The 12,737-nt window shown below is 46.3% G+C and overlaps 2 protein-coding genes across 2 annotated transcripts; one reads left to right on the forward strand and one right to left on the reverse strand.

Annotated features, from left to right (window-relative positions):
- The first annotated feature begins 7,221 nt into the window (after positions 1-7,221).
- On the forward strand, positions 7,222-9,965 carry LOC11175830 (uncharacterized). Its single transcript, XM_061661356.1, has 3 exons — positions 7,222-7,675; positions 9,115-9,495; positions 9,591-9,965. Exons 1-3 carry the CDS (start codon positions 7,529-7,531, stop codon positions 9,693-9,695), a joined length of 633 nt encoding a protein of 210 aa, XP_061517340.1. The 5' UTR covers positions 7,222-7,528; the 3' UTR covers positions 9,696-9,965.
- Positions 9,801-10,638, reverse strand: LOC133393954 (uncharacterized). The gene is made up of 2 exons (XM_061661372.1): positions 10,168-10,638; positions 9,801-10,050 (listed from the first exon to the last, which is right to left on the reverse strand). The coding sequence occupies exons 1-2, from the start codon at positions 10,540-10,542 to the stop codon at positions 9,955-9,957; spliced, it is 471 nt and encodes a 156-aa protein (XP_061517356.1). The 5' UTR covers positions 10,543-10,638; the 3' UTR covers positions 9,801-9,954.
- Between the last annotated feature and the right edge of the window lie 2,099 nt (positions 10,639-12,737).

Raw genomic sequence — 12,737 nt, forward strand, 5'->3', positions numbered from 1 at the left:
TGTTTACACTTAGATATAAGCTAAAGTTTGCATCGACAGCAGCGCTTGTTCCTCGGACGAAAACGCAGGTGTGCTGTTTCATGAATGTGAATGCGACACCGGTGCGAAATGGACACGCGCTCAATAGCAATGAACTCGGCATTCCCTCACAGGTGTTTCTCCAGTGCACGCCATTGAAAGGCCTTCGTGCATCTCTGCGTTGAACGTTGTGTGCGCATGGAAAACTTGGTGCGTGCATTGATCTGGTGCGCAGTTGTTCTTTTCAATGGGCGTTTTGTTTCATGAGCGCGGCAGTATTCTGTTCTCGATTTTGAAGGGAAGACGCTTACTCGCGTACTCGTTGATAGTTTTATCCATGCGATGTTTTCGCTGCTCGACAACGATGTAATTCATTGCGTATAGAAGTAGAACGCAGGCAGAGCACGGGATCAGCCGTGTCCAAGTTTTTAACCAGCCCGTTCTTGACGGTCCAAGCAAGCAATGTTAGTAACAATGGGTCGAGGTTAACATTGTACCGATTATCAGCGCCATATGATAAAGCGAATGGCGGCTGTTGACATTAAGCGCAAAACGATCGAGTTCGTAATGGAACGATCGCGCACCTTTGTGGCAAACGCGCTTCGGACAACCGAAACGTGCTTAGACAACCGAAACGTGCTTGGACAACCGAAACGCGCAAGAAAACCGTACGTCTTCAGAAGACCACAGCGAAAGAAGACCGTAAAATTGTTATTATATCGAAAAAACACTGATCGCGAGGGCAGTGGTCCTGCTTATTACATCAAAAACCTAACCCAAAACACAAAAAACTACTAACAAAACTATCCGAAACGACCTACTTGTGAAACAAACACACACACCAATACACACACACACACACACACACACACACACACACACACACACACACACACACACACACACACACACACACACACACACATACACACACACACACACACACACACACACACACACACACACACACACACACACACACACACACACACACACACACACACACACACACACACACACACACACACACACACACACACACACACACACACACACACACAAACACAAACACACAATCCACACATAAACCTGTCCCAACGGGTGCATGCTGCGTTGAAAACACTAGGGTCCTATCATTCTGTCCGATACTGTACCATAAATATGTGCTACTATGATGCAAATGTTGGAAATATCAGAGGCCTATGACCAATTGAAAATCATATGCTACAGTTATGAAAATGAAAAGAGTGGCCAATGATCTGATTTTGTATTATATCATCATATAATATCATATATCATGTATACATTAGGTTGCAGCCCGTGCTTCTATTTTCAGTGACATTTTGGTCCACGGGGTCAAATGAGTTTGGCATATAATTCTCGTTCTGGAAAAAAAAATTAAAAGATTAATGTGACGACCAAGAAAATTTAGTGAACGCGTACACAGATGATATTACGATAATGATCAAAACCTCTAAAAAATCTAAATCTAAATAGATATTCAAATAATTTGAACTGATCAAAATAAAGTGTACACCGAAACTATTGGCTACAATACCCAATTCAAAAAGGAACGGATGACGATCCATTGAGAGACAAGATGCCAAAACCAAATCCTTACCGGTACTGAAACCGGAGAGGTATCCATATTGGTCCAGGTAGGAACTCATACCGGTCCTGGATCTGTAAAAGAACCTATACCGGTCCTGGAACTGATGCGGAACTCATGTCGATTCTGAAATAGCTCCCGATTTTACAGCATTTCGAATCATATAATGGACTACTTGATCCACTGGGTGGATATTAAAATATGAGAAAAAATGTTGCTGCAGAGAAGAAACAGTAGACTATAGAATGTAACAGCTAAGAATGTTTAAATGAGCGATTTAATTAACAAATGAATTATTACTTTGCACGACGATACCACAAACATGTGCATAATCACCCCGCACTCATAAATCAACACGAAGTTCTTTTTAAAAATCATAGTTTAATTTCTACAGCGCAACAACCGAGCGCTTCACAGTTGGATTCAAAACTCCAAAACATCATCTGAGCGTTTAAAATATTCCCCTTATGTGCTTGCAAACCGCCATAGCAACGTTGCAAATATCCCCTAACCATTTGAAACATTCCCCCGAGTGGATAAGGTAGTCCATTATGTGATTCAAAACTCTGTATTCATTCCAGGAACTGTACATTGACTTGTTCCGAATTCGGATCAAAACTTGAACCTGGTCCTCATCTGGAATCGATACAGTTTCGGTTCCGAATGAGTAACTCATTTTGCTACTCGACAAACCATATCCACAGTACACATGCAGCGTAGTAACAGCGCAAGAATTTGAGCACAATTTGTATTTTGATACTGATGCTGGACTAAACCCAAACAAATAGAGGTCAATGAATATTGGATTTATTTCAGCTATGAATCAGAACAAAGGCTGATTGGGCAACAGAGATAAAATTGAAATACTAGGAACATGTCTTTGAGGCTTACTTTGACTAATTGAACTTAACTGGGAAGCAACGACGCATAAATTTGCACAGTTGAATTTGACCAGAAAATTGAGCAACAAATGTAATATCTCATTGCAGTTAATCACATACTTAAAGTACATTACGTCCATGTTAGACTCCTTTTTTGCTCACACAAAATAAAAAGATGTCAACATTAGATACAAAATTGATAAAAATAAAACAACAAAATAATCGATTAACTTGGTGCAAAATAAGGGATAAAAGTAACTTTTAGGTAAAAAGACCCGATTTTAGGTTAAAAGTGACAAAATCACTCAGCCATTCCATCCGTGCATGGTGCAAGGATATCTACAAATATAATGCTCGAAAATTCAATAAGTTAGCCGAGAGTTGCCAAGCAACAAGCAATAGTTTTGAAAACTATGGAAACAATAGATCTCACTGGTTCCTTACATTGGTCATTCAAATTCATAAAAAGGAACCGCTAAAGCATGAGGTCTAAGCTAAACTTGTTCAGAAAATACCAAAATAATGCGAAGGTAAATTGATGGATTTATATTCTCTTGTGATACAAGCTCAAAAAAATCGTTAGAAAGGTCGTTATACACGCTAAAATACGGTTTATAAAATCAAATTTAATGTCCAATTCACCTACCATTAGATGCACTCGAATTGAAACAATTACAACTTAGGTAAATACAAGTGTATACTTGGAAAAACAAGGTATAAGTGTTTAAAAAAAAAAAATAATAATAATGCCTTCACTAGGGAAATAAAGGGCGATTCTTTGGGATCGACATAACTTTGTAGGTTTTAGGAATGACACTTGAAGATACTTATGGGTGTTTTATTTTTAATCTAACGCTCTGTCCATTGAGTGCATTTTTATATGCTTAAAACTAATTTAATTTAATTTTTAATATAATCAACGGAAATTTAATTGCGTGAGAACATCTCTAAATGATTTCCCTTCATGACTATTCTAAATTTCCCTTCATGACTATTATAAATCAAAGCACCACGAGCTTGATCTCTCGCCTATGGCTATTAGTGATAGGCAAAACGGCTCCGAAGCCGGCTCCGCACCAACGGCTCCGGAGCCGGCACCGCATCAACGGCTCCGGAGCCGGCTCGCAAGTGTGGAAGCAAACACACGATATAATTGCAGTATTGACATACATGAGGTTGTGTAGCATTCGTTAGTCTCGTCTTTCTTAACAATATTCAAAACTAATCGATGTTTTTTGATAAATTCTTTTAAACATGACGTACTCCGCTATTTACGGTTTTCCTCGATTGAAACTTAATTGAAAAAGTTCTTTAAGTCCTTTGTGTTAAAACCAGCACCGGAGCCGTTGGTGCGGAGCCGGCTCCGGAGCCGTCGGAGCGGAGCCGGCTCCGGGAAAAAGTCTAATGGCTATACTTTTGTTTTCTGCGCCTTAAAGCTTTTTGCCTACTTTTAGGCGTACTTCAACACTTGCTGTGGTCGATGATCACTGTGAGCTTTAAAGCAAAGCTTTTTATCGCAGGAGGTGCCATAGCTTTTACCTAAGGACCGAATTGAAATTTGTTTCGAGATTATTTTACGACATTTACTTAAATTTAACCTAAAGCGATTCAACCAGTATGGTACTGGATAGTTTCCCTATGCAAAAAGTATTATTACAAATCTCTGGGCGCAGTTTTGCTGCATATGAAGGGGTTTAAAATGACGATGGGCTCTTCCAATATTTATCAACTTAAAAACATACTTTGCGAATAATCATATTCATAACATAATTGACAGAAAATCTTGACTAAAGCTGGTGAATAAAATAAAACCATTGTCAAAAGGCAAATTAATTTCGTTTGCGAAGCTATTCGAAGCCAACGTAAATGTTAAACAAATGACAGTTTGTGTCTCTTGACCCACGTTTTTTTCCTTAATTTAAAAGAAAATGCAACTAAATGGCACCTTAATTCGTCGCTGCGTGTCAAACCACTCATCAGTATGGCGCCACACACATGGCGCAGCGGGCAGGGGATTTGCACGAACAGTGTGCGAAACCGTGCGTGTGAAGCTGCCATTTTGATTAAATTCAAAATGAAAAAACGTATAATTTTCGGCTTCATCTGCTATGGTAGGTTTCGGCTGCATGCGCACACGCACAGGGACCAGCGAGGTACATAGTAGAAAAAAGAGAGAAAAAAAACAGACACACACACACACAAACACCAACGTATGACCCGATCGGCTGCGACCTGTCAGATCGCCCGTTATGGGCATAGTAATTTAGTTTTCAATTTCTCCTCGATTAAACCGGTTTTTTCGTGAGAAGATTTGCGGCGTGAGGGAGGACGAGAAGAAGGACGAGGAGGAGCAGGGAGACAGGGTCGTTCGTCTCAGAGTTGATGGATTGGTGCAAATGTAATATTAAGCAGAAACGGAATAAAAGCATCACACAGCACAGGCAAACCGATGAGCAAAAGAGCCTAAAAGGTATGGTGCGCGCCATTGTACACTTATCGACATCGATCGAGCGACTTACACGAGCGCGGCAAGCGACGAACCCGCCAAGGCTGCACTAGCGAGGCCCGCATCCTCCGAATGCACCATAAAGAGGGCACACAGCAACAATAACAAAAAAATGCAGTCGGATTCAAGCCTTCAAAAAAAAAAACAACCACTCCATTGATGTTACAGGTCGATCGTAATGGAAAATCGTGATCAATGGGGCGGAAATCGAAACCATTCGCACAGGGAGGAAGCATTACGCGACAACGTTTCATTTTCGGGCCTGGTGATACCGTGACCCTTCAATACATCGGCGTTAATGACAGATTCGTTTGACCCGGCCGGAGAAGAAACGGCTAATGGATGGGTGTTCGAAGCGTCGATTTGTCTGCGGGTTGCTGCGAGAGCTGCTGGAGCAGCGTTAGAGCCGACGCCGCGAATGCCGTAATGATGAAGCTTGTATGTGTGAATGTGTGCGTGTGTGTGTGTGTCTGTGTGTGCATTGTGCAACTCATAATACCCATGCCGGCCACCCACTTGCCTCCCGCACCGGGAAGCACCAACGCGAACGAAGGGCTTTTCTTTGCGTGATTGCAATTTAGCTTACTGTATGCGCGCAGCGAATTCATTCTTCACTTTTACCGTGGGTGGGTACCCACGGTGTTGCCGCTGAAAGTGAGCGTTCTCAAGCTTGTGCAACGCTTTCATTCGCCCCCACCTTTAATGGCGGGAAATCAGGTTCAATCAGAAGAAGAAAGGGGGGTGGTAGGGGAAGGAGAAAACTAAAAGCCAATGAAAGTGAAGTTTTCACAGCCGTGCCGCACAAACGTTTTCGTATTTGCATAGACACGGAACCTGCCGGCGAGTGTATACATTGGGGCTCTAAGAGGGGCAGATTGAAGGGAAGGAAGCCTGTCAAACAGACCCCAGCAGCGAGGATCCTAAAATGGAGACTCTGGGTTTTGCCGATGGAGTGGTCCGATCCGGCATTCTTTGCCGCTCCAAAAATGCGTTCGGAAATTGTGTGTTTTTTGTCTTTTTTTTTGCAAACTCTCTGCCGCTGCGAACCGAAACCGATAGTGCAAACATGTCGAACCGGGGCATGTTTGCTGGGCCGTTCCGTTGGCTTTTGGTGGCGCATGCGAGGTGCGCGCATTTCGATTACACGATCTCGCCGAGGCGCTCGCGTGCGCCGTCTTGCGCGTTACGTTCCCATGCGCACCGTGGGTGAGATAACCAATCGAAATTGCACGTGTTTTTGTGCGGCCCGCGGCATAGCTTTCTCCGTTGCCGCTTCGCGCGTTTTGCCCCCTCTAGGCACGCCGAACCCTTATCAGTTGGGGTTTCGGTGCAATGGTAGCGCGCGCTGATGCAAGTGCGCGACAAGCGAACTGTGTCGGGTCACCATCCCGACCAGTGTCAGGATCTGCTCAGTTGCGTTACAAGAGAGAGAGAGAGAGCATGTCAAGGAGAATCAGGTCGTTTGCACACAAAGGGCAAAGGACACACCAAAAACCCCCGGGCGGCCTCATTTCAGTCCGCTCCGGATATGTTTAATGCCACGCTGACAACTCATCAACAGGCACTTGGAACACGCCCAGCAATACAATTCCACCTGAGTGGAAGGGGGAGGGTTAAATGTCTTGGAAACTGATGGTACGATTACAGGTTTTTTAATTCTTTATGTAGGATGCAACGGGCGCTGAGGTTCTGTCCAAGTGTGCCAGCGGGCGTTTTATTGAGGTTTCTTTTTTAAGTCCAGCAAAGCCTGATAAGGGAAACGTTTTGGAATGTCTGATCGGCTTCGGATGGTTCTGGAATAGTACCAGCCAAACATCTAAAACAGCAAAGAAGACTACCAAGACCGGACACAAAGCCGAGACGAAGACTCATTCATTGTTAGCGAGGCACCTCCAAAACTAGAAGAAAGCACCCCAAAAATCAATAAAACTACAAACATGACCCCACCAGACCGGGGGCCCGTTTGTTTGTGCCGTTGTTTTCTCCCAACCTGTAACGTCGGTCCCCTCTCGGGCGTCTGCTGTCTGTTGTCTACCCTTTAACAACACGCACAAGAAGTACCAAAACCTCCAAAGCAAGGGTAGAGAGAGAGAGCGAGAAAGTGACGAAACTCGAGCGAAAGAAGGCGAAAGACACAAAACCGGGCACACAAACGCGGTACAGGCGAGCTATACGAGCGGATGAGAAGGAAGAAACACGCTGTTGCTGGTGGTGTGTGCGCGGCCGGCACACATTTGTGGGCGAATGGTTGAGCGTGGCGCATCGTGCGCATCCATCCTCCCGAAGCGGCGCGTACGTTGCTCAATGAACCGGAAGGACAGCCAGCAGGAACAGGCTGCAGCCTCATTGCGCGGACATCTACCAAGCTGATAGCGGATCTGTTAGTGACTGTGTGTGCGTGTGTGTGTGTGTGTTTATGGTGCGATAGTGTTGTTGAGGTGGAGTATGAGAACAGACACCCTGAAGAAGCAGAGCACTTTCCTCGCGTTAGGAAGCATATGAGCAAGAACGGGCATGGCAGCATGGAGCATAACCGTGTCGGTTTGGTGTGTCGCGCTGTGGTGTGGGCTTACTGGTGTGGTATCTCCAGTGCGGGCGGCACCGATACCGTCCGCACCGGTGGAGGAGGTTAACGGCTCGCTAGATCCAGTCCAGTGGAAGGTGAGTGGAAGTGTGAAGACGGGTGAAGTGATCATGCAACTATCAATCAAATTTCCCAAACCTGCTCCACCGTCAACTGCTCCAAACACATCATCAACCGATCAGCAAGAAGCGTCCAGCGTTGGAGTTGATTGTGAAGATAATGTTCTGCGTTAAAAACAGACCTCCAATTTCGTACTACAAATTACGAACCTGATGCAACAGAAATGGACTGATTGTGTTGGAAGAAGCGTGGCCTACCCTTCAACTATTTGTTTTTGAGTTCTCAATAATGCTGCACGATGATGGGTGTGCATATATTAATATCCTAACAGTTCGCCTTCCTGTGCGTGTGTGTGTGACGCAACGCATTCTTTCCACCTTCACTCGCACCACCAGCCGCTCAGGATGGGCCGCTCTGGGACCGCAGCAGGCCGCAATCGTTACGTACGCTTGCACGCATGACTAACGGCGAATTTCTGTTAAAACAAAAAAAACAGTGGCCAATTGAGGCAGCGTGGCGCGTTGAAGTGGTGAAAAAGTAAAAATTAATTCCTTCCCAAAACATACACACCAGGCGCACAAACGAAAGTGAGCTAGCGAAACGCAACCGAAAGGAGGAAAAAGGAGATGCGCGTACAACCGCGGACGCCCTCAAGACGGACAACCATTCACTCAAGTCAAACCATGCCGCGACGATCACGGGTCGCTGGAGTTTGGTAACGGACATTCGTCATCGGAACACGGTCCACGGTCGTTGCTATCAATCAAAGGAAAGAAGAAATCGGGGACCAGCCAAAAAAAAACAAGCACACCCTCGTACACCACCGATGCGGGTATGCGGGACGGGGGATGACAGGGTTAAGACACCACGCAGATGTCTCAGGAGAATAAGATAAATAATCAAAAAGAAGCACAACCTGCTTGAATGGTTTGTCTTTTGCGTTTTTGGGAGGCCACGCATGTCACGGACACAAGCGAAAAAAGGGACAACCGGCGGCTGGTGGATGAATGTATCGTTTGTTGCGTGTGCCGGCGTGGATGGGATGACCAACCGGTAGAGGAAAGCGCTAGCCGTGATAGCATGGAACACGCGACCGGGCCATTATTATCAAACGAAATCTACATGTCGCAAAGTAACGTCCGGTACGACAATTGCGACGATTATCTTTGCACGGTAATGTCCAATTTTGGCGTTGTAGTTGGTGTCCAGCGCGCAGTACGGCACGGTGTGAGTGGATGGTTAAACAAAGCACACATTAAAGTGTGCCTTAGGAAGCCCAGCAGCCGGTGGGGCGAAGAATGCGTGGGCTTTCTCCGGCCAGCAAGGGTCAAAACTTGGGGGGTTTTTTGTTGTTGTTTTACTTACGCAAGCGTTATCACCTTCACAGCTCTCCCGGATACTGAGCCACGCTAGCAAATCCAGCACCTGATGATGCTTTGCTTCTTCACACCCACAGGAAGCGGTCGGCGAGGACGTGTACCGGGCGAAGCGCAAGTACCGACCGGAGGAGTGGGCCGCCGCTAACGCCGTCCTGGATCTGCTGGAGCAGCTAAGAAACGCCCGCAATCCGGCGTTCGCTCGCCGGATGCTGGCCGCTACAGCGACTACAACCACCACGACCACCAGCACCACGACAACGACCACACCTGCGCCACCGACGACAAGCGCCGGGCCGCAGATAAAGCCGCGGGCGGACAGAAGCTCGCGGCAGGAGGACGACGAGGTGCCGCAGTTCAACCCGGACGGGACGATCATGCTCCAGCTGCCGGGGAAGCTGTTTGGCAATGCGACCAACTTTGTGCTGGCGGCGGCCAAGCTGTTCGGCGACTTCATCACGGTAATTGCACCAGATGGCTTGACTGGTGAATCACCCAGTGGCTGATTCTTTTCCCGCTTTTTTTTTTTTTTTTTTGCTTTGCTTACGCTCCGCAGAACACGGCTATACGGACCGCCCGGTTTATGCAGCTCTTTCAACCGATTGCGGGTCGCCATTTGTTCATTCAAATACCGACACCCAGCCCGTCGGGAGTAGACTGAACCGAAAGGATGTTGGCGCGCTTTCGGAGCTATATCGGATGAGCTGGATCGGCCCTGCGACGGAGCGCAATAAGTGCGAGCGAGAGATTTACGCAAAAGAGTGCAAGAGAGAGAGCGATAAATTATTTAATTCTAGACTAATTACAACACAACCAGGATACACAGAGCCAGGCTTAATAAATTATTACTGCCGCATTCACCGTTCACGTGGCGGCCCGGTTTTCGCTGTCTTGGGTGCGGTGGAGTGCGGCACACCGCGTTAAACATCCAGCTCCTTCGGGATGTCAATCATCAGATGGTATCCGAACAGGGGCTGAAAGAACCGTACCACCTGCGCAATACGCACCGAGGTACGCTGATGGTGGTGAATTGAGACGAGAGAACAGAGAGAAAGAGAGAAAGAGCGAGAATGGTCAGCATGAGCTGTTGGGTTCGTAATGGCGAAAGGGCAACACGCTCCAACGCGGCTTACCGTTATTAAATCGGCGATAAAGTTACGCAAGCTGAGTGTCAGATTGGCGGTGGAGGAAAACAAATCACCCGGCAGATCCAACGACACCTGCTTGCGGTTGAAGGTGGGTATGTCATCGTACGGCACCTCGTTACCGGACGCGCTGATAGTGGTCGTCGTTGGGGCGTTCGTTGCAATGTCCTCCTTCTCCGTGGTGAACGATTCCGTCGCACTTGCCAGCACACTGTTGCCTGCGGGATCCTGCCGGGATCCTGCACCGAGGGAGTTTAGCTCCGACGGCGCTACTAAGGATTTGCCGCACACGCACGCCTGCCACACGGTGAGATACCACACCGCTAAGGTCGCGGACGCCAAGACACTGTACCTAGGCTGCATTTTCTTTCCCCACGAAGACCCACACGCCCCGGAGGATGAAAGTCGACTGTAGAATGTAGCGGTAGAACTCAGAATCCGATTGGCCGGCAGCGGCTGTTCTAACGCACACAGCATCTACCCGAGAGTGCAGTAATAAAGCGACACAGGTGCATAATTCTGAGCGGAGAACGGGCATGCACGGTACAGTGTCGAGGTCGCCTGCTTTGAAGTGGACCAGAAGTGGTAGCCGAGCGTAATCGTTATGCGCATTCCACCTTGGTTAGAGTTATACGAGACTTGTTTGTTGTTGTTGCTGTACTTTATGCTATCTCTGTAATACAATTCTAGTAAAGGCTGGTCAGAGTTTCTTTCCAGCGGATGCTTTTTGCTTAGTTTACATCCATACAAATCGCTTTGGCGATGGAAAACGCAACGCCGACTTGGTTTTGAGTGTTTTTAGAAGCAAGGAAAGAGCGATACAAATTACAGTCAGAATTCAATCTAACCGACGAACGCTTGTCGGTTTGTCGAAAATGGTCCATCGATTGGCCTATTTTTGGGCTGAAGCATAACTGAAAGATGTCATCTAGGGTGTGTGAGTAACTTTTTCCAATAAGTGCTCCTAGGAATTGTCCAGGAAGCCTCAAAGTCAGAAGATAAATGCCCTACTTTAGGTGGCCGCCACTGTCGATCCGGATGTGCGAAACCGTCGTGGCAACATTCAAACAAAAAAGCAACTGATACAAATAACCTTCTTTTCGGGGTAACGTGTCATGGTGGTCTATACAGGATTTCGATTTTGGCTTATTAAGTACCACGCAGCCGGTCAATCCTTGCTGAGGGCGACGGTCCATACGAGGCTTAAACCCAGGATGGGCATATTGTTGAGTCGTCCAAATTTTCAGGATCCCCCGATGCAAAAAAAGGATAAGAAAATAACTGGATGATTGACACAAATTCAGGTTGTATTCATTTCCCGAATTATAACAGGGAGCAGGGCCCGGAATGGAGTCGGGATCTGTTCCAGGTCCAATGTGCAATCTTAAGGACCAGTATGGGTTTGGGATAAGTTTCAGAACCGGCAGGTATATGTTACAATATTTGAATGGGATCAAGATTTGATCAGGTTTGGGGTTAGTTCCCTGATCGGTACGGCTTTGAGATGCAAGGACCAATAAAAGGTCAAGATCTATTCCAGGCGCGGTATGGTGGATCCTGACAACACTGAATTCCAAGGCCAAAGTAGGATTATGAATAATTCAAACAACTGTCTGGGATTGGAATCAGTATGAATTCTGTAAAATTCCAGAATTGACATGAGTTCGGAATCAGTCCCAAGATCGGTATGGGCTCAGTGAAAGCTCTGGTAGGGGATTAATGCCAGAACTAGTTTTTTGGAGCAGTTTCATTACAGGTAAAAGGTCAAGATATATTCCAGGTCCAGTATTAACGAGATAAAATGTTTGTAATGCAATTTCGGAGTGCGGCGCACAATCTATTGAATAGTGACGAGTGTGAAACGTTAGAAGCGATATGATCACTGACCATGTAGTTAGGGTAGATGGAATTGGGCGAAGGACTAATTTTTCACACACTCACATGTGAGCTGAGCTGAGTGAGCTTTCAAGCGCTCTAAAGCAGGATTTTGGTAACACCCCTCCCTCCCTTGGTTGATTGATTTGCTTCTGTGACGAATCGCTCAATTTGGGATGGTATTGGACACGCACTTTTGAACGCACTTTAACGCCCGACTGCGTGCGATGCGCGTACTAAATGGTATGTGTGTGTATGTGTGATACTTATGACATTTAGTTTTTGCTTCTAAGGTAGTTAATTAGTTGCTAGAGAGAAGAAAAAATTGAGCAGGTAGTGTTCATGGACGCAACTTTTTAATTTGTGCGTGAGAGAGTGCCTAAATCCTGCGTAAACGGCAGTAGGAGGGAGGGCAGTAGTAAACAAGCAGCTACTCGTGTGCGACCATCATTAGCGGTCGATCGATGGCGTCCTACGCACTGATGATTTGCTTCCGCTAATTAAATACATATTTTGGGACTGCTTGAAAACAAAAACAAAAATCACATGAAAAGCAGGTCAAGGTTATCCTACAAAAGCATCTCGGTTACAATCACGAAGGAAAATTGAGTAGCGTTTGAGGTGCAGGAGAGATCGCGGTCTCTCTCTATCTCTCTCTTTCTCTCTCTCTCTCTCTCTCACTC

This window comes from Anopheles gambiae, chromosome X, assembly GCF_943734735.2.
Source record: "Anopheles gambiae chromosome X, idAnoGambNW_F1_1, whole genome shotgun sequence".
NCBI classification, from domain to species: Eukaryota; Metazoa; Arthropoda; class Insecta; order Diptera; family Culicidae; genus Anopheles; species Anopheles gambiae.